A 22,822-nucleotide genomic window follows, 5' to 3' on the forward strand; every position below is an offset into this window, starting at 1 on the left:
TGAGAGGGAAATCATTTTCTAGTGATTGTTTGTTTGTTTGTTTGTTTGTTTGTTTTTTTGCTTCTCTTTGCTTCCAGAAGCTTTGTGGCAGCTTATTGCCTCTTTGGGTGCTGAAGCCTGACAGACTTGTAAGTGTGATACATTGTGCTGTTTAGTAAGAATTGCTTTCTTTGCAGTGCGAGGTAAAGTTTGCTCCAAAGAGATTGCGCTCAGAGAGCAGGCCTGGTGATGAAGATGAAGGAGAAGATGACTCGGATTCAGATGATGAAATGTCTGCAAAGGCCCGCTATTTTGGTTACCTCAAGCAAGGACTTTATTTTGTAACCGAAATGGAGCGTTTTGCTCCTTCAAGGAAACGTCCTCGCACAATTATAAAGAATTACCGGCTTGTGAATCTGAGATCCACAACCCCTGAAGAATTGTACCAAAGGAAGGTACGTGTGAAACATAGTCCCATAGTAAGGGTGATTTAAAAAAAATCCTTAAAATACTGTAGGATCTGACATTATTTGTACGTTTTTGATGGTTCAGTTTATTTGTTTACTTATATGCTGCCTGTATTATTTTTACAAATAACTCAAGGGGGCCAATATATCCAAACACACCTTCCTCCTCCTATTTTCCCCACAATAACAACAATCCTGTGAGGTGAGTTGGGCTTAGAGAAAGTGACCAGCCCAAAGTCATCCGACTGACTTTCATGCCCAAGATGGGACTAGAACTCGCAATCTCCTGGTTTCTAGCCAGGTGCCCTTACCAGTAGACCAAACTGGCCCAGTTTTCATTAGATTTTATTACGCTAATTTCGTTAGATTTGCCTTCCAGGTAAAGTGTTAGGATAGGAACTGTGGAGAAGTCTATTCATTTGTTTTCACAGGCCATGAAAAAGTGATGGCTGTTTGATATTTTTATGAGAAGACTGATGGAAATGGCCTTTTTTTTTCATAGTTTTCTTCCACTTAATAAATGTTTAATGCCTTTCCTCAGCACAAAAAGTCTGCCGTGAGGAGATTTATTTTCCTTGCTTAGCATTTAAAAGTTGCAGTACCTTAGGAAAAATTCTCACTCTGATGAGCAGTTGTCATGTGATTGGTGTATAAAATTGAATATCACGGGCACCTGTTATTATATACTGTTTGCAAATTCCTTAGATTGGCTGCATTACTAAATTGCAAACTTAGAGGTCTTTCACCATCAGTGTAACATTGCCAGGTGTTCAGCACGTATAAAAAGTCTCCAGTTGACTAGTTGCTTTTGTCTCAGAACTATCTTGGAGAGGAATATATGTGAAAATAGTACATGTGTTTACAGATTCACTGAATAAAAATAAATGCTAATAAATGTTAAAATAATAAATGTTTTGCATCAGAGAAGCTGACCCTTGTAATGGAGTCCTGGTGAACTGCTTTAATTCCTATATGCTTTGTTTTTAGATTGATAATGAAGAATACGGGGAAGCTTTGTCACTAGCTCAGACATATGAACTTGATTCTGACCTTGTTTATCAGAGGCAATGGAGGAAATCTGCTGTTAGCGTGGCTTCTATTCAAGATTATTTGGTAGGTTTTATTATGGAAATACCCGAATGGGATAACTCGCTATAGCCTACTTGCGATGGCCAATTCGCCACAGTCAATGCGCCATGGCCAATTCATCACGGTCAACTCACTGCGGGAGAACTTGCTATGGCCAACACGCCTCAGGACAACTCGCTGTGGGACAATTCAACAATTCAATTTAAGTATTTAAAATAATTAAAATTTTATTTTAATTTTTGTCGTTCACATTTTATTTTGTCCTTCCTTTGACATCCTTTTTTTTAATGATTCTATTTGACTGTTTCTTCGATCCAATAGCATGTTGGTCATGCCAAGTTGTCCCGTAGCGAGTTGACTGTAACAAATTGATTGTAGTGAGTTGGCTATGGCAAATTGGCCACAGTGAGGTGTCATAGACCCTGGAAAAACAGTATGTATATGGATCTTTCCATATGGCTGTATCTACATAGAGCTTTGCAAATAAATTTAATAAGTATGTAAGTAAGTACAGGTAGTTATCAACTTGCAACAGTTTATTTAATGACAGTTCAAAGTTATAGTGGTACTGAAAAAAGTGACTTATGACCGTTTTTCACACTTACAACTGTTGCAGCATCTCCATGACCACGTGATCAAAATTCAGACAGTTGGCAATTGACTCATATTTCATGATCCCCTTTTCTGACCATCTGACAAGCAAAGTCAATGGGGAAGCCTGTTTCACTTAACAGGGTTACTAACAAATGCACTGATTCACTTAACAATTAACAAATGCACTGATTCACTTAACAACTGGGACAAGAAAGGTCGCAAAATGGGGCAAAATTCACCAAACAAATGTCTCACTTAGCAACAGAAATTTTGGGTTCAATTGTCATAAGTTGAGGACTACCTGTAAATAGGGTTATCTCCCTGTTCACTCTTATTCTATACCTCAAAAGCCATTCCTAAGGATTAAAGAGATTTTCTGCAGTGTTATAGGGAGTTGTATTGAAAAATTGAATGTGTTTAGCCAAGCTTTCCTGCACAAATAGAAGGGCGTTTGTGCTTGATGATTTTGATTACAAGTTTTGGCAATATATTAGGGATGATGATGATAATGATGACGATGATGATGATGATTTAGCCAAGGAAACAGTATTTTCTATCATGTACAAAAGTAGAATTGAACCACAAGTCTATCTGGATCAGTTAATGAAATATTTTAAAGCCTGCTGATGGATTGAATGTAGCCTACTGGCTTTAATTTCCAAATTCTGCATTAGATGGGAATAGTAAAGTGCTTTCCATGCAGAAAAACTCAGGATCAGCTCATAGTATCTTTTGAGACCGTATAAGATTTTTGCCTGAAATATTGAAGAGAATATTTGTTGGGGAGACTGCATAGATCATACAATCCTAGATGGACACATGGATTAACTAGATATAGTGAAGCATTCAAAACTTCCCTTTCTTACTTTATTATCAGAACGTTCTAAAAAAGTCAAAGTACTTTTTTCTCTTGTTATTTTTTTGTGGGGCAGAGCAAAATTAAGAAGCGTTCATGGGTACTTCATGAATGCCTGGAAAGAGTTCCTGAAAACGTGGATGCTGCTAAAGAATTGCTGCAATATGGCTTAAAGGGGACAGACTTGGAGGCTCTTATAGCTACAGGGAAAAGAGAAGATGGTGGCAGGTTTGTTGGAATGGTTTATTGATTCTGTTATCTTCTTTTGCGATCTGCTTTAAGAAAATCTCATAGCCCATGCTTAAAAATAACTTGTGATGGATGCATCTTCTCTGGTTCCTTTTGAATACCACAGTCTTAAAGGAAAATGAAATGCATGAACCTGGCTTCTTACTAAAAACAATTTTCAAAAGAATAAAATTTGATTCAAAGATGAATTAGATACATGCAAAAACATTTTTTTTCACAATAGGAGTAATTCTCTTGGAATCTTTCATGCCTGTAATCCTCCTTTTAGTATCTGGGTATAAATTTGATTCTGTTCTGCTAAATAGGGAGCAGGCATCCAAATGTACTTGGGACGTTAGAGCAGCTATTTATTTATAGATTTGTATCCCACCCTAAAGCCTGGCCAGGCTGGCTGGCATGGGGGGTCCTGAAGGAGAAGCTGTTGGCTGGTTCACTAACAGAGAAGACACCCCATCTTTTCCCTCCAAATGCTTCTTTTTTTTAGTTTGCTTTAATTTTTCTTATAACCTTAGTCCATTTTTATATTTATAATCACTGAAGGTTTGTTTTATCCTGATGGAAGCCATTCAGAGTTGCCTGAACCATGGAATGAGTGCCAGTTAATTAGTTAGTTAGATAGATAGATAGATAGATAGATAGATAGATAGATAGATAGATAGATATTGTTTTTTACAAATAACTCAAGGTGGTGAACATGTCCAATACACTTTCCTCCTATTTTCCTTACAACAACAAACCTGGGTTGGGCTGAGAGAGCCCAAAGTCACCCAATTGGTTTTCATGTCTAAGGCAAGACTTGAACTCACAGACTCCCACTTTCTAGCCTGGTGCCTTAACCACTAAGCCAAACTTTTCATAGGCACACTGTTTTCTATCTGAATGCCATATAGCATGATGCCTTTTCCTCTTGTAATCCTTGTACTGTGAGTCAATCCTTAAATCCCACTTGGGACAATTTTATCAAGTGATCTAGAAATGTTATAAATAAAACACATTATGCCTTGCTGTAAATGACAGCTCCAACCGTTCTGTTAAACATATGTTGACAAAATTTTCACAAAAAGCAAGGTAAAGTTTTTAGCCAGTTGTTTCTCACTTAGTTGTCTTTCAGAGAATCATATTGCTGTCTGCAGTTTTGTAAGCATTTCTTTTAAATGTGATTTTGCATCTAAGTATATCTGGACATTTTAAAATTGTAGTCTTAGTAAGTTATACAAACCAAAGCCTATTTTACCAAAATAAAAAAGTACAATACTTTTTAATAAGGTCTTCACTGATACTTTATTGTATGAGAATGAGCCGCGGTGGTGCAGTGGTTAGAGTGCAGTACTGCAGGCTACTTCTGCTGATCACCGGCTGCCAGCAGTTTGGCAGATCGAATCTCACCAGGCTCAAGGTTGACTCATCCTTCTATCCTTCTGAGGTGGGTAAAATGAGGACCCAGATTGTTGGGAGCAATATGGCTGACTCTATAAACTGCTTAGAGAGGGCTGTAAAGCACTATGAAGTGGTACATAAGTCTAACTGCTATTGCTACTGCTATTGTATCAGTGTAAACACATTATATTGAAATATTTTAGATGTTTCATTTACTAAATAAACAATAAAATATTTTATCTGCTGAAAAGGGCAAACACCTCATGGATTTGTTTTTGCTGAGTATTCCTTTAATTTTTTTTTTAAAAAATATATTGTAATCTAAAAGTTCAAAACTGTAAATTGAACAAAAAAGTTGGCTATTGATTAAATAATCAGTTTTTTAATTCTTTCATTATTGTTATTCTCTCCAGATTTATCTTGCCGGGTGACATAGACATTGATGAACTACTTTATGAAGAATTTTTAACACCAGAGGAAGAAGCAGAGTATAGAAAGGAGCAGGAAGCCATAAAGTATCAAGAACTGCTAGAATTAGTAGACTTCTCAAAGTAAATAAATTTGTCAAGTTCAGTCACTTCTTACTGTTTTGTAACATTCACATACATGTTTATGAAGAGTTAAATACATTCTATTTCTAAGTGGATTAATATATAAGTATTTGACTAAACAGTAATCTTTGAATGGTCCGATTTATTGAATTTCCTGTTGAGGTTTAAAATGTGGAAACAGGTACACCAATCAAATGTTAATAGTTTTTAGTTAAGTTGTCTAATGCAGGGGTCACCAACCTTTCGGACCACAGGGACCACTAAATTCATAATTTTAAATCCCACAGACCATTAATATGATCTGCCTAATGACTGGCTGGGTGGGCGTGGCTAGGTGGTGATGTGACTGGGTGGGTGTGCTCAACTCAATGTCACTCTACTCGCCTCTTCCCTCCCAGCCACTTCTCGCCTGCCTGCCCGGGCTCTTTAGGGCCCCAACAGGAAGCAGTTGTTGGAACTAAGCAGCCACCACGAGAAAGAGTTGGCAAAACAGCTGGCTCAGTTCAAATTGGATCTGACCTAGAAGGAGGCTCAGCAGAAGCACCTCATTGAGGACTATGAGCATAGGCTTTCCAAGCAGAGGGAAGACCTGAGGGAGTGCAAGGCCAAGTACAGGCACTTGGAGGCTCAGCTGAGATGGTCAGCCAGTTCCAGGCCATGATGTAGTCTCATTGGAACAAAGCCCTCCGGCTCTTCCGTCCAGCCTTTGCCCAAAGCCCCCACACCAGGAGGCTGAAGCAGACTCCAAGTCGGAATTTCTGCCCCCCTCCAACCCATACAAAAAGACCCCGAAGGGGAGACTCCCTGCAGTAACACAAGCGTTCATTGCACATATCTGGCCCAGGGGCCGTAGTTTGAGGACCCCTGATTTAGTGCAATATAAAAAATGCAAATAATTTTTCTGCGGACCACCAAAATTTTCTCGCTGACCACCAGTGGTCCACAGACCACCAGTTGGTGACCACTGGTCTAATGCACAATTGATGGCTTTAAAACAGCTTTTCTCTACCTGAGGTTCTCAAGTTGTATTAGACTTCAACTCCCTGAGTTCCTATCCAGCATGTGAATGGTTCCTCTAGAGCAGGGCTGTCAAACTAGCAGCCCATGGGCCAAATGCGTCACATGCTGGCCACGCCCACACCCGGTTTAGTGAAGGGAGAAAAAGTTGTGATATGTCACGTGACGATGCCATAACAATGTGTGTTTGACACCCCTGTTCTAGGGTATTCATTCATTCATTCAGAGTATTCTGAGTGTATATATATTGCTAAATCCTGTAGTACAGATTAATTTCTTCAGAAGAAAAAAATATTTAGATGCAAATTCTACATTATGAATGGCAGTCTGGATCAGGGTCATCACTATCTTATTTAAGACATTTAGTTGGATTTCAGGGGTATTGTATGGGACATCCAGGTGATTAAATAATACAGCTAGTCATACTTAAAGCTAGATTGAAATTACTTTTTAAAAGGTACCATATATTCCTTGTTTACAACTGTATCTCAATATGTATGATTTTATTTGGATTTATTTTTTTCTTACTATTCTTTGAAAAGATATAAAACTCTCTCCATCATTTATTAAAACACAGATTAACTCTGGAACAGAAAGAATTATGTCGCTGCAGGTTGAAACTACTAACCTATTTGGATCGGCTTGCAACATATGAGGTACACCAAATTTAAACTGTGGGTCGTATTGGTTGACTTGCACCTCATCATACAAAATTTTTGAGATTTTTCATCTGATCTTGCTTTATATTTTCAACCTGTTATTTAGATTTTCATTAGCACAAATAATGAACATCAAGACTTAATTTAAGCCACATGTAAACTAAGAACTAATATCTTTACTTAAATATTTCTTTTTGTTTAGGAAATCCTTGGAGGACCACATGCTGCTGAGCAAAATTATGATGCAGAATTTTTCAGGAAGTTCCGCAATCAAAATATTGTGCTTTCTGCAAGAACATATGCTCGGGTATACCTTCTCTTCTACGAAGCTTTTCCTATATATGAGAAGGTTTTTTTAATTGGTATTTAATGGTGCCAGCTTAAAATGCAGCACAATGGTTCTCAGATCAATGTGGAAATAAATCATGTTGAGTGCCAGCAGCTTTTTCTCAACCAAAGTATGGTTGTACCTATGGAATTCGATTGAAATATGATTCCTATTTGGCATACTGTAGTAATTAATGTGGTTTCCTGCTTGTGTGATCTTCATCTGGTTATGGAATAGACAGTAAAGGGTCCTTTTGTTCTTTTCTCCCCATGGCTTTATCACATACTAAGAAAGAAACTATGTCCATCAGACACTTTCTGTTGGAAGATAATAAGTGAGGCCTCTTTTAAGTGATAATAGACTTCCCCTTCTGGGGGAAAACACTGTCTTTTTTTATCGAAATATTAATGATATACTACTTGCTGATGAAAAGAATACTGAGAGATTATTCTCAGTTTATTGATCATAATTAATGGATATTTAACATGCAGTATGATATTTACCTGAAAGGAAGACATCTCCCACTAAGGACAAATCAATCCCCCACCCCCCAAACACACACACACACATATACAGACAAGGAAACCTTGCAGTACCCATCTCTTCTGCTAGTATTGCTAGCTCTATCTGAAATCTAGAAGCAATTTCTAAGTAAATGTGTGTATGTGACATACACATATGTTAATGTGCATTTGTGTATATGCACATATACCCATCAGGAGTCACAAAAAAGGCAGAATCTGGTTTAAAAAAATAGTAAATGAATTTAGTACTAGCAATTCAAATTAATTGCTTGTAAAAAGCATACTCTGTTAGTAGAATTAATTTAGTTTCATCTTAGTACTTATCCATGTTTTGTCTCATATATAAGTCACTTTCACACAAAGAAATGCATAAATACACCCCCCCCCCTTTTTTTTTTTCCAGGAGGATCGGGGGTGGGAGGAAGGAAAACAAGAAAAAGAATAGAATGGAAATTGAGTCAGAAGAAGCTGTACTGTGAAAAAGAAACGATTTAACTATAGGGAAACTCTAGGATAATTATTTAACTGTAACAAAAAGAGTAAATATTTACTGGGCAAACAGCCATGCCAAGCACCAATTAATCTTCAAGACCATTCCTGCATTTCAGCAGTATTTTCTGCAGTCATTCACCTTCATGTCATTGTTTCTTTGATTTCAACAGTGTCTTTTATTCTCAGAAAATGTGGAACAGCACCCTTTACCCCCAATTTACAAGTAATTCGAAGAAAATTCTTCCCATCAGTAGATACTTCTAAAGACTGAATTACATTTTTCAAAAAAAGAAAATTACTTGACTTCCCATTAATTTTGTGTTCAGTTTTTTTTAAGCAGAATGTATAATTTTTCCTGAATATTAAAGCAGAACTTTATGTCTAGGAAAGTAATGTAAGAGGCTTGGAGATTTTATTTACATATCACGGATCAGATCTGCTTCCGTATCGGCTGCCAGTTCTCTCCAATTTTCCTGAAACTACCTCCCCACATGAATATTCTTTTTTGCTGCCTGAAGCTTGGTGAGTGTATACTTGCTCTCTACACATCAATGCAAAATTATACATTTCACTTCTGAAACTCAAGAGATTTCAGTTTAATAAAACGAGCAGAATTCCTGAGTAATAACTTAGTTTAAAATATAAGCTACATGTGCTGCTTAGGAGAGATCCCTAACTCATACATTTCTAGCAAAACTGCTCAGTTTGTTGCTTTTTTTTCTAGAATTGATTAGTGTCTAATTTAGGTATAAGATATATACCTTAAGGATGCCCCTTTTTCAGAAGTGCTTTTTTCCTCATCCCACTTTAATAGTCATTGATCATCAGCAACATTCTCATTTTTTATTAAAATAAAGTGTGTGTTTGTAGTTTGGGATTACCTATCATTTTCTTTACACATGTTCTTCTTTGTTGAAGAGTGGATGAATTCCTTTCAACTATTTGAAGTCTATTGTTATCTAAGTGCAAGCCTGATTTAGTAATCAACCATGAGAAGTTGCTTTGTCCCATGTTGGATTACTGATTCATCCATTCAGTATCCTTTATAATGCTAACTAGCCATTGGCTCCTCTGGGTTTCACCTAGTGGTCTTTCCCAGTATTATCTGGGGAAAGAGCTTGGTGTCTTTTTCTTTAGAACATATACTGTATCACTGACTCCATTTTTGCTGTTTGTGGAAGAATAGATTGCTGTAAACATCATCTTAAGGCTGACCAATCTGGTATTTATTCATCCTTATCTGGAAATATAAGTGATGATGCAATATCCCAAAGGTGCTTTTTCAAGAGGCAACTGAACTTTCTCGTTTTTCTTTGAAGACATTTCGCCTCTCATCCGAGAAGCTTCTTCAGCTCCTACCGGATGGTAAGGAATGGAAGGATTTATACTCCTTGCAGACAGTTGGTCATTTGCAAGGAATATAAATCCTTCCATTCCCCACCATTTAGACAGAGCTGAAGAAGCTTCTCAGATGAGAAATGAAATGTCTTCAAAGAAAAAAAAGTCCAGTTGCCCTTTGAAGAAGCACCTTTGGGGAAAACCATGACCTGGATGACTGAGAATCTCCATTGACACGGATAATGCAATACTAGTTGATTCCTTTCTCTAAAAAGAATAGTTAGGGTAGCTTACCTGAACGAAAGCTATTTTTTATGCAGACAGTTTCTAATTTAAGTATTAGAATCAAAATCTAATAAATTTGCAAGATCCGAAACAAGCATATTTTACTAGTATCAGCATTTGTGAGAGCTAGCAGTAATGGATTCTTACATTCAACAGTTTGGGGTGTTTAACAGTTTTACTCATTGTGTTACAGTAGCTCCATTTAAAAGAAAGCAACTTTTGTCCAGACAGGGCCTTAAAAGAATGAATACATCTGAAACTGGCATGATGTATTTACATTTTAGATACAATATGTTGTAATTGTTGGTGCTTGTCATTTGTTGTTCTTGTTAGTTGCAAAGTCGTTTCCAACCCATCGTGACCCCATGGACAACGTTCCTCCAGGCCTTCCTGTCCTCTCCCATCCACTGGAGTCCATTTAAGCTCACGCCTACTGCTTCAGTGACTCCATCCAGCCACCTTGTCCTCTGTCGTCCCTTTCTTCTTTTGCCCTCAATCTTTCCCAGCATTAGGCTCTTCTCCAGTGAGTCCTTCCTTCTCATTAGGTGGCCAAAGTATTTGAGTTTCATCTTCAGGATTTGGTCTTCTAAAGAGCAGCCAGGGTTGATCTCCTCTAGGACTGATCAGTTTGATTGCCTTGGTACTTGGCATAATTCAAAATAAAAGCTGTCTTTCTACTCTTTTCTTTCAATTTTTTAAAAAAAGATAAAGGAAATGGCATTTGCTACTCTAAATTATAGGACTTTTCTTTTTAGAGTACCCAAGTCATATTTTGATTTTTAATGTGTTCAAATATTTTAAAATTTGAGACATTTTAAAAACAGCATCTCTCTCTCTCTCTCTCTCTCTCTCTCTCTCTCTCTCCCTCTCTCTCTCTCTCTCTCTCTCTCTCTCTCTCTCTCTCTCTCTCTCTCTCTCTCTCTCTCTCTCACACACACACACACACACACACACACACACACACAGTGGCTTAACTTTTTTCTTAGCAAAATGAAAAGCCTATTAGCAACCTAATCAAATCATCATTTTATATAGTTCATTTCTCAGATAAAGCATTTGGCTGTTTCTGGGATGATAGTGTTGCTGCTATTTGGTGTGCCATGCTAAGGAAGCCCTTTCAAATTTTAGTGCAGTGTCAAAATGCTTTTTCTCATGCATAAAATAATAGTTCTGCTTTTAGATGTGACATGACTTTTTTTCCATTATTCCTTTCTCTTGAGATCCTCTCTGCCCCAGAAAATACTGTCATAGAGATACAGGTGAGAGATGGAATCTCATAAACAAAATGCAGGAGAAGAGATAAACATGGCAGATCTTGGTTTGGGCACCATGGGCTTCTCTTAACTTGGAGTCTTGTCCAATTCCAGAAGCTGTCTTTAGAAACCAACCCACTGTTGTTTGTCAGAAATTCAATTTCAAACTGATATGTATTAGTGAGATGGATGGCACAGAAAGTTAATAAGTAAATAAATAAAGAAATGTATAAGTATTCTCGATTTAGGACTGGTTCCTTAATGACAGTTTGAAGTTTTAATGGACTTCAAAAAAAACTACTTATTATTCATCATTGAAATCACGTGATGGGCATTTGGCAACTGGCTTGCATTTATGACCAATTGCAGTGTGCTGTGGTCACATGACCATGCAATATGACCAAAAAATGTCCATTGGATATGCTGGATTTGCTTAACAACCATTTGATTCATTGAATGACTATGCAATTCTCTTAATGATTCTGTTGACACATTTAACCATTGTAAAAACAGTTTTAAAATTGAGTCCAGTCACATGATGCATCAACATACAACCTCAATGACTTACAAACATTTCAGGCCCATTATGGCTGTAAGTTTAGGATAACCTGTCGAAGAGAGTTCTGCAGTTCACCCAAAAGCCTGTGGAGGGCCATATGTGACTTATGGGTTACAGGTTATGTACATTAGTTGCCACTAATTTCTATCTGCAGTATAGAAAAGACTGTACTCTTGTAGTATTGAGAATGGTACTAAGAAGAGGATGGACAAAGAAGGTAGTAATAAAATCTATCCAAATTTTCCTTCATGCCTTTTTAGTCTAGTGAAAGGAGTAATGTAATTTTCAGAGATAATTCTTTGTACAATTTTCTAATAAGCCTCCTTTAGAAATTTGGAAAATCTTCAGAAAAGCATAGATAATATAGTGTGGTTAATGTTCTGTTCCCTTAATATAAGCCTCTGATGGATGAAAAAGCCTTCTGCCACCTGGTTTACAACCCTTTAGTTCAAAACAGAAATCAGCATTCATAAATGTGAGAATGAGGAGACAGGGGAAAAAATGGTCTGACAGGATGGGACATTAATATTTTGGAGTAAAATGTCTTTGCTTCTTAACATCTACAGATGACATATTAGTCTATTTCACCCTGTCAGCTTTTTGTCATTGTATTTTCTTCTATCCCTGTTAGCTTTTAGTCCTAATTTTCAATTATTTAGTCTTCAGGCAGCATTTTTAATGATATGATCTTAGTAGAAGTCAAAAACAGTGATTTTTTTTCTCCTTTCAAATCTAGTCTCTTTTTAAAAGGTGTGGTAGGGTTGAAAAAACTGACAAAAACAGTGTACAGTGTTTAGATACTCAGACTGGAAGAGCATTCTTTGTAATTTAAAAAAAAATTAAATCTTTAATGTATTCTGAGGAGTGTAGCCATTTGAGTTTAAGAGAACATCTCTAGAAAATCATGGCCTTCGTCAGCAATAGAACTGCATATAGCTTAAGCCTTGTAATTTTGTTTCTGTTTTCAATGCATTACAAATAATATTGAAATGTTAGTCAAGATATTAGTTATACAGAGGAATCTCAGGTAAATGATTCCCTCATCAGCTGTAATTTTTCTGAAAAGCCATTTATGGCTGCCATGAAAGGTGATGAAAGAGAACTATATTTTTAAAGCAACGGTTCATAAATATGCTCCCTTGTCTGCACTAAATTTCTTTCAAATGTTTTTCCTGAGTTATATCTTTTGATGTTTGACTGATAACCGCTCCCATAATACAGTGTCTTATTAAATTAATTCAGCTAATTATGAAATGAAGGGAGAAGAAAAGTAATTGATAGCCAATTGGCGTCCTGTGTATTTGAGAGCGCTGAAGACCGTTTTCAGTTGGACTGGTATGCTATTAACCTGTTTTTGTTTTACCTTCAGTATCAGGTCCTGTATTGAACTTATTGACAAAGAGACCAGATTATTTGCAGAGTAGCTCTGGTGTTGTTTGTTTCAGTCTTTGCTGAGCGTTTACAATGCATTGATTCAATTACTTGATGTGAGATAGTAGGTTTCTAACAACCTGAAGCTGTTAATTATGCCATATTTTGTTAGAGGCAAATTTCATACTTTTCAATATTGAGGTGTCCACTATCCACAAAGAACTGTGATGGTACAGTGGTTAGAATTGCAGGCTAATTCTGCCAATTGTCAAAGTTGACTCAGCCTTCCATCCTTCCGAGGTTGGTAAAATGAGGGTCCAGATTGTTTGGGGCAATATGCTGAGATTTGTAAACTGCTTAGAGAGGGCTGTAAAGTACTATGAAGCGGTATATAAGTCTAAGTGCTCTTGCTATTTGAAATACCTGTAAAATGCACTTATAATTGGGCTGCTTCCTGCCATAATTGTCAGGTCCTGTGCAAGTCAGTGTTATTAACAGATTCTAAAAATCAGGCAGCTGTAATAGAAATTAATATTAAAAGCCGTGCCTTCCTTATTTTTGTTTTTCAAATCTATTCATTATAGAATGGAATGGAATGGAATGGAATGGAATAAAATATGGAATGGAATAGAATATGGAATGGAATGGAATGGAATGGAATGGAATGGAATGGAATAGAATAGAATAGAATAGAATAGAATAGAATAGAATAGAATAGAACAGAACAGAACAGAACAGAACAGAACAGAACAGAACAGAACAGAACAGAATAGAATTCTTTATTGGCCAAGTGTGATTGGACACACAAGAAATTTGTCTTTGGTGTATATGCTCTCAGTGTACATAAGGAGAATAAAATACATTTATCAAGAATAAAAAGATACAAAACTTAGTGATAGTCAAGGTTACTAATAAGCTCGTAATAATAATAATAAGTAATAATTGTACTAGGAAACAAAAACAAATTAAATTGAAAGATACAAACAACATGGTTGGCTAAATGAAATGATTGTTGTAGCTTATGATGAAAAAGTTCTTCTATAGAGTTGATAAAATGCCCGTTATAATCCTTTAACTACATTTTTTTCTTTTAATAGGAAGAATGCCTTTGCTTACTTCTTTTACTTGAAATGCTCTAAAGCATTCAGTGTCTTAGTCTTACTATAAGTCTTTCAGTCTTATTATAAGTCTTTCTTCTTAAATATTTTGTTTGTGTAGTTGCTTTTTTATAAATTGTTCCCTAACAGCACAGTTGCAAAGGGGCCCCTTGTGAAAATTTGCACAGCAGGGATTGTTGAAACAAGCAGCAGCTGAACCTTTCAAGTATATCTTTATCTTTATTATGGCCTTATTGCCGGAAGACACAAGATACATCAAATATATATATATATCAAATAAATGCAAAGACATACCTAAAATCAATAGATATAATCAAAAGTAAGCATAAATTGAAAAAAAATCAACATAAAAAATAAAAGAGATGGTAGTGGCAATCACCAAGATTAACAAACATCTGCTGAAAAACCTTGCCAAGAAAAGTGCAGGGACTTGTCCAGGCAATCTCTGATAATTATTCATAATTGAAGAAGAAAGAAAAACAGTAGAAAAAAAAATAAGTAGAACCACAAATTTGAGCAGCCTAGGAGGAAACATTGGAATCCTGATCAGACAGAAGAAACAACAAATAAGATTCTGACTTACTGCAGAATATTGCTTCAGGATGAGATAAATAAAAGTCATTCAATATTTCCTGTAAAGAGAGCAACAGAGGCTCAAGATTTTCTCAGAACCCTCCCTATAGGGACAAATAGACTAATGTAGAGGAATCTATTTCTGGTGAAATTGTTTAAAATGTCTGGGTTATTTCATTTAAAGAAATGAAATGACATATACCATCTACCATTCCAAAATAACTAGAAGAATGAATTATGTTGCCTTAAATTGTGCTTGTCAGCAAACAGTGTGCAAAACTAGATTATTCCTCCCTCTCCCACACACACACACACACACACACACACACACACATCTTTTTTGTAGCATCCAAGTCTACTATGAGGGATTGGAAGATTTTTCCAAGCAAAAGGGGAACTGGCAAGGAAAACTAAGGAAAAAAATTGTTGTACAACCAGAAAAACAACGTATTTTCTGAAGAAGGGATGATAATCAAATTCAGTTTATTATATTTTAGGGTGATTTCAAGAAAAATGTAGAAGTTAAAGGACGTTTTTAAAATTCTGTTGTAGAAACTAGCCAATAAACTTTGAAGAAAAGGAGGAGATTATCTCAAAATTAAGATAACTTCTTCAATAGTTTAGTGGGGCATATTTTTATATTTTATGATATATTTCTTGAGAATCTTAATCAAACATTTATTTTATTTGTATTTCACATTTCTAAACTACCCATCTCCCTAAAAGAAAAAATGCATGGAAAAGCATACATGGAAATAAATCTAATTAAAGGTTATTGGGTTTATGTGTAAGTAAAAAGCATTAGAACTGAGCTTTAAGTGCAGTTCATTTATTAGCATAAATTGAATACATATTTAAAGGTAACTTGGACTAATCTCAAAAGAAATCTAAAGCAGGATTGGCTTGTTTAATAATTTGATAGAAGACTATGTTAACAAATCCCAGGGCAGTTGGCTAACCTCTTAAAACATTAAAAAATCATCCTAGAAAAAGACTGGGAAATCCCTTCTGTATTGTGGCAAGAAAACTGTGGGCTTGGTCATATAGATTAAACTTTGGTTCGAGGTGTTTTACTATATGAAATATAGTAAAACACTATACAAAAGTTTTTATGCATTGTATTAGGAACAGAACATACAGAATATGCATTATATATTATATTTGTTGATTTGGCTCAAAAAGTTTTATTTTTAGCAGAACCCACTACTACAAGTAGTCTTCGACTTACAATAGTTCATTTAGTGACTGTTCAAAGTTACAAGAGCACTGAAAAAAGTGACTTATGACCGTTTTTCATAGTTAGAACCTTTGCAGCATCCCCATGATCATGTCATCAAAATTCAGATGCTTGGCAACTGGTTCATATTTATGTCATATTTATGACCTTTTACAACTTTTTGACAAACAAAGTCAATGGGGAAGCCAGATTCATTTAACAACTGGGATACTAACTTATCAATTGCAGCGATTCACTTAACAGCTGTGGCAAGAAAGGTTGTAAAAGGGGGCAAAACTCACTTAACACATTTTTTCCCCTCAACAACAGAAATGGGCTCAATTGTGTGGTCGTAAATCGAGGACTACCTGTACTTCTAAATAATTGCTTCTGACCTAATTAACTTTCATGACAAGTGCGTGACAACCAACTTTTTTTTTTTTCATTTATTATATCTCCCACAGTAGAACACAGCTAACATTTATTTTTGTGTTAAGCAGTTATCAAACGTTTTTCTCCTATGTACAAGTCTTTGGATCCAGGCCATCACATCTATATGTTATTTTCTATCCCTCGAATGCATTATCTATTCAATTTTTACATAGTATGAATGTGTACCTGCATGTCTTGATTTTCAATGTTAAATGTAAAATAACACGTATAAGACTATTTTATTCATAAACGTACAAAAGCTTGTTATAATAGGGTTGCTTTCTGTTCTACGTTGAAGGCTCAAAAATGTTTGTAAGTTCTTGCCGTTGATGTGACAATATATCTAGTTTATAGGAACCAATTGTAAGCATTCAGTATTTACTACCAAGGAGTTCTTTACCTCAATGATGTCATTAAAAAAAACCCTTACAAAATATCTAATGGAAACAATAAATAAATAGTCACAATGAAAGATGTTCCAGTGTCTTGGAGACTTTTTCTAGCATTCAAATGCCTGAGGTGCATTTAATCTACTCTTTGAAATACTCCCTAGATAGCATTTTGCGCTTAATTTTAGGCAGCATAATTTTCTCTTTACTGGCAGAGTGCTGATATGAATTCCTTGGCTATTTGAAGCTTTAAACCCTCTAGGAGAGGCTATAAAATTATCTCTTTACAGGGAGGAGAAAACATATTATAAATGGTTCATTTTAAAAGACTTCACTTACTTACAGAGAGCGAAGAGGCTGGCATCTGTTGGTTTATAAATGTAACGGTCAATAATGTGAGTTTACTTTGGCCTGATGGTCTCTTGCCTTGGTTAAAAGATTTTTATTACAGAAAAGGCTTTTTTCTGCCTTAAGCATTGTGCTTAAATGGTGAAGCATCTCTTATGTAGATTCAAATACAGGTTTCATTTTTCTTATTTCCTTATGCAAAATGTAAAAAGCTTAAGATAATTCAAAGGAGTATCCTACAAAACATTTAAATGTGATATAAGGATGCTAAGTAGATATTAACTGCTTGTTACAAAGGCATTCAGTACCCTTTCTTTAACAGAATCAAATGAGAATAGCTATGTTTTTCAATGTCTTTAATTAAATATTATTTTTATAAGAACCAGGGGTGTCATTGTTATAAACAATAGGGCCTCTGCTGTTAACTACATCTTGGACTCAGCTTTTCGGTGCTCTCCCCTCAACCAGCATTGTGGATTCACTAAGGTTATCTAGTACTGGTTCCCTTACCTCTGTTTATTTACGTCCCTCTCTCTGTTTACCTTTGCATCCCAATGAAATTTTCATCACTTTTTTTTTTTTTTTTTTGCAATTGTATGTTTATAAACATGCATTGCCATTTTAATTTTAGAACATATTATGTGCTTCGGATACTCTTCCAACATACATTTAATTTTTGAGATGATAAGGAATAGATATGATGCTTGTGTTACATGTTTGATGAGGAAATGTTTCCAGCCACAAGATGATGCTTTTAGTTTCCCTAATGATATACTATTGAAAGAATCTAAAGGATTACCTGTTTGCATGTATATCCATTGCCATTGCCTAGCTTTGTAATATTTTCCACAGTCTTAAAAGAAATATTTATTTACAAAAACTGTTCTTTGACATTTAATGCCATAGTGAAACATAGATTTATTTGTTCTTGCATATTGTAAAGCTTTGTCTTACTGCTACGCGATTCCTAGGGCTCTATATAAGAGTAAAGGGAGACACACCAATTTAAATTTCTAAATTTCAAAATGGTTTTTTAAGCTTCATCTGTTCTGTAATAATATTCATAAGGTACTTAACTTTGTTCTTTTAGCTTATTCATGTTAAAGTACAATCATCCTCTATCTTTTATATCCAGTCAGTTCCAGATAAAGCCAAAATAAGTACATCATATTAACAGAAAGAATTAAAACTCTTTATAGAAGTGCCTGGTTAGGATTAACATTAATGTACAACATTAATATATGTTGTATATTACATTGGGATGGATCAGTTCCAGAAATGAAGGCCACATAAAGTAGACATACCTTGCTCAAGTTATTATATTATTTGATAAAGCTAATGGCCGTATAAAGGGATTGGACATAAGCCAGAGGATTGGCCCTGTGTTTCCTTCTCATAGGAGAATATGAGTATATTTAGATATGAATATTTTATGTTTATACATGGGTAAAATGTAAAATTTTACAGCATGTTATATAAATCTGTCTCTAACCCAATGTGTTGCCATTGTGCAAAAGAGAAACAAGAATTTCCCTATTTACCTCACCCCTTCATTGCCCTACCAGGATTGAGACAAATACGTTTTGACAAATAGGTTAGGTTTTCAAGCTCTAGTCTTTTCAGAACCCTAACTTGTGCATATAGTCTTCAGATACAAAGAAATGTTCAGATACAAAGAAAGCCAGGGGTGTCAAAACTCGCGGCCCACGGGCCAGATGCATCACGCTGGCCACGCCCATCCCCACTTTTTGGAAGGGCAAAAAAGTTATGATATGTCACGTGATGACAATGTATCATCACAAGTTTTGACACCCGTGTTCTAAGCTAAAGAGGTACATCATCCCAGCATGTAAAGGGCAGTAGGGAACAGGTCAAGGGTATTATGGACGAGGCATGCAGAAGCCCCTAAATTGGGGGTGGGAGGTATCATAGCTCTTTGTTTAAAAAAATGGATTGTGAAATGTATCCTTGCTACAATGGAGGGTGGTGATTCAGTGCAATAGGAAATGCTAAGGAAGGACTCACCCGGTGGCCTGGCACTTCATGAGCTGCACCTCAATCATATGTGAGGGATGCTGGTTGGGGAGAGCAGGAGATAGTACTGAAGAGAGGGTACACTTACTTACAGTTACCTGGCAATGTTGATTAGTCTTCTCTCTCTCAACTAACTGGGTTCCAGAAGAATAGTAGGAAAAAGAAAGCAATAGAAATGGGCTCTATTTTTCCAAAGTAAAGACTTTCCATGCCCTCTTTCCCCGCTGTCTGTGATTGGAAACTATCTTATTAACAGATTGGAAACATATCCCTGGGACGGGTCCCGAAGGCACAGAGCTAATGAGCTTTACACGAGAGAGAAACTGACTTAAGTATCAAATAGATCAAATGTCATTAAATATCATTAAATCACAGAAGCAGGAGTCCAAGTTACTGTTTCTTCATTTTTGGGAGTCTGTGTTATTTTGAATAGTGGCTGTGGCAAGACCTTGACTTAAAAGCTTAGCTATAACTTATTTGGAACAGATTATCATTCTGCAATAGCTTGTCCCTTAGGGTATCTGTGTCATCTTTTCAGAAACAGAAATCACAAATTTAAATCCCACACCCAATAGGTTTTTTTTTTTATTGAACTGTAATAACAATAATTACAGTGTATTTGATTGTTATAAATGGTGCTAAGAAATAACTGTGTACTATACAGAAATGCAGAGAAAGTCTTTGTGTAGGAATCCTAAGAACTTAAAACATAGAGAAGATAATGCATGAGATACTGCCAAAGAATAGTTCTCAAGAAAATGTGCTCACTAACCTTGAAAACCTTTCTTTTTCTTTTTTTAGTGTCAAGATTTTGCTTGACACTAAGCTAGTATACTGTTCTTTTAAAAAGCAAATTAATTAAAGAAAGTTTGGTGGGAAAATTTAATATCCAGAGGCTACTCCCAAAGCAAAGAAAATTCTCAGCTTTCCTTAAGAGAGGAAAAGGTTAAATTCCCCCTTGATGCCAGTTTTGATTTAATTATTTTAATATGCCATCCCTACTGGCATATTAAAATCTTTGCAGATTAAATGCAAATATCCATTCAATGCAGGGGTGCACATCTTTAGACTCCAGGGCCACTTGCTTTCTCAACCAAAGCCTTGCTGCCGAATAATAATTTTTAATCGAGCAGTAGGAGGAGTTTATCAATTGTATGGAAAATAATCATTTTGGGTTAATTACATTTTCTTTTACTTAATTCAAATTTAGTTTTTATTCCAGCCTGCCCCACCCTTGCATGCCATTCAGTCCCTTGTGTGCCTGATTTAATTGTACTTTTGGCCTTTAATCCCAAAGGAGAATTCTAATAATAATTTAGTGCTTAAGGAAAACTAACCTGCATATTCAGAGACTGCACCCTTCACAATTCATCTATTTCTGTCATAAACACTAAATTGAAAACAAGTTCTACAGTTTAGATTTTGTGATCAATACAGAGGTAGACAACCAGTATTTATAAACATACAACCAATATGTATGTTCATAAAGAATAAGGATTTTCCATTGACTGATCTTGAATGTGATCTATATTTGGCTTAATGACAGGGAATTGCAAAATGGGCAAAATCTTCTGTTGGAAACCTAGATTTTCCTAGGTTTGGATAAATCCATCTAACTAGTAGAACCTATTAAGGGATCCTTCTCAAATAGTGGCATAAGAATGTAAGAATCTAGTCTTGCCCATCTAGTCTAGCATCAGTATAGCATAGTGGTCCACAGGTTACGGTTGGTAACCTCACAGCAGTAGCTCCATTGTATAACTGTGCCATAGAAACAGGATTTAAGACAGGCTGCTTGTAATTGAGAAGGTAATAAATTGCTCTCAAATCTTTCTAACTAGCTGCCACTAATAAGACTTCTGGTAGCAAGTCCCACAATTTAAACATGGTTAACGTTATTTCCTATCTATCTGTCTTGAAGGTCAGTAGTGGGTTTCAATTTCGTTTGCTATTGGTTCGCTTGCATGCATGCACAACACTTCTGAGCATGTGCAAAAGCTTTGCGCATGCGCAAAGACATCCTGATGGGTGGGCGGAGCCTCCCGCCGCCGCTTCCGGTTCGCCTGATCTGGGGTGAAGCGGTAGCAACCCACCACTGGTGAAGGTCCCTGTATTTAATTTCAATAGATGATGTAAAATTCTAACATTGCCAGAGAGGGGGGGGGGAAAGACTCTCCATGTTATCTGTGCCATGCATGATTTTATATATTTCTAATATATCTCTCCATACTTCAGTCTTTCCTCTTCTCCTTTTTTTTCCTTTTGGGTGGTGGTGGAGATGGTGGTGGTTTTATATCTATTTATTTTTGTAATAAAAAAAAAGTTTTCCAGTTGTCATAGTGTGATTCAGGCTAGAAACTAGGAGATGTGAATTCTAGTCCCACCTGAGACATAAAGCCAGCTGGATGACCTTAAGCCAGTCACTCTTTCTCAGCCCTAGGAAGGAGTCAAGGACAAACCACTTCTGAAAAACTTTGCCAGAAAAACAGCAAGGATTTGCCAGTCAAACAGTCCAGATATTTTCAAGTTAAAAACTGACAAATTTCCTTAATATTCTTAAGGTGTGGTCACAAGAATTGTAGACAGTTTTCTAATCATAGATTTGCACAAGGATATAATTCTATTGACAGTTTTATTTTCAATCCGCTTTCTAATTATTTCAAAGAGAGAATTTGACTTACTCATAAGAACTGCACACTGCTTACATTTTCACTTAGTTGTTCATTGTAATTACAAGATTACAAGATTAATTTTCTGGTCAATCACTGCCAGCTTAGATCTCATTAATGAACAGGCAAAGGTATATTGTACATTTTGTGCCATCCTGCATCACTATACTTTTGATTAGCGAAAAATGATGACTATTGGAAGAAGTAATGTAATGGAGAGCATTGCTGCTGATCAACCATGATCATCTACTCCAAATGTTGAACTGTGCATTTCATTAGATTAGATTTTTAATACATTGCATATAGGTAGTCCTCAACTTACAACTACAATTGAGTCCAAAATTTCTAAGTGAGACATTGTTAAGTGAGTTTAGCCTCATTTTATGACCTTTCTTGCCACAATTGGTAAGTGACTCACTGCATCTGTTAAGTTAGTAACATGATTGTTAAATGAATCTGGCTTCCCTATTGACTTTGCTTGTCAGAAGGTTGCAAAAGGTAATCACATGATCCCAAGACACTGTAATCGTCATAAATATGAGTTAGTTGCAAACCGCCCAAATTTTGATCACGTGACCATGGGATATTGCAACAATTGTATGTGTGAAAAACAAACATCAGACACTTTTTTCATGGCCGTTGCGACTTTGAATGGTCACTAAATGAACTATTGTAAATTTGAAGTCTATTTTGTTTCTATATTTGCCACAGCTACAGACAAAATGCACTCGAGATTGTTCCTTGGAGTGAGAGAAAACACAGAGAAGAAGATTGGTGTGAAGGGCCACCGTGCAAGTAAGTATATGTTAATTTAATTTTATATTTGGTTTGGTGATTCAGTCTTTTTCTTTAAGTTCAGTCGGATCAACTATCCATGGGAAATCCTCTGCAATCTTTCTGCATTCTCCTTTGAAAGCAAAATGCCACTTGCATCATTTCTCTTTTTTAAAATATATATTTCTGTTAGATTTTTTGATACAATAAAAGTATTCAAAAGAAGTAAACAAAAATGATAAAAAGTAAGAAACATTTGCTCATCTTATAATTATAATTAT

The 22,822-nt window shown here is 35.9% G+C and overlaps 1 protein-coding gene across 1 annotated transcript; it reads left to right on the forward strand.

The window, feature by feature from the left end:
- Positions 1-329: 329 nt before the first annotated feature.
- Positions 330-22,562, forward strand: LOC139326944 (NBAS subunit of NRZ tethering complex-like; the record flags this gene model as incomplete). Its single annotated transcript, XM_070956667.1, has 8 exons — positions 330-434; positions 1,434-1,559; positions 3,062-3,213; positions 5,025-5,162; positions 6,757-6,835; positions 7,041-7,145; positions 8,568-8,704; positions 22,479-22,562. Coding segments are annotated over exons 1-8 (926 nt in total), but the record flags the coding sequence as incomplete, so codon positions are not given.
- Positions 22,563-22,822: the final 260 nt, after the last annotated feature.

This window comes from Pituophis catenifer, unplaced genomic scaffold (genome assembly GCF_029215685.1).
Source record: "Pituophis catenifer annectens isolate HBS135680 unplaced genomic scaffold, rPitCat1.0.hap2 SCAF_390, whole genome shotgun sequence".
Lineage (NCBI taxonomy): Eukaryota > Metazoa > Chordata > Lepidosauria > Squamata > Colubridae > Pituophis > Pituophis catenifer.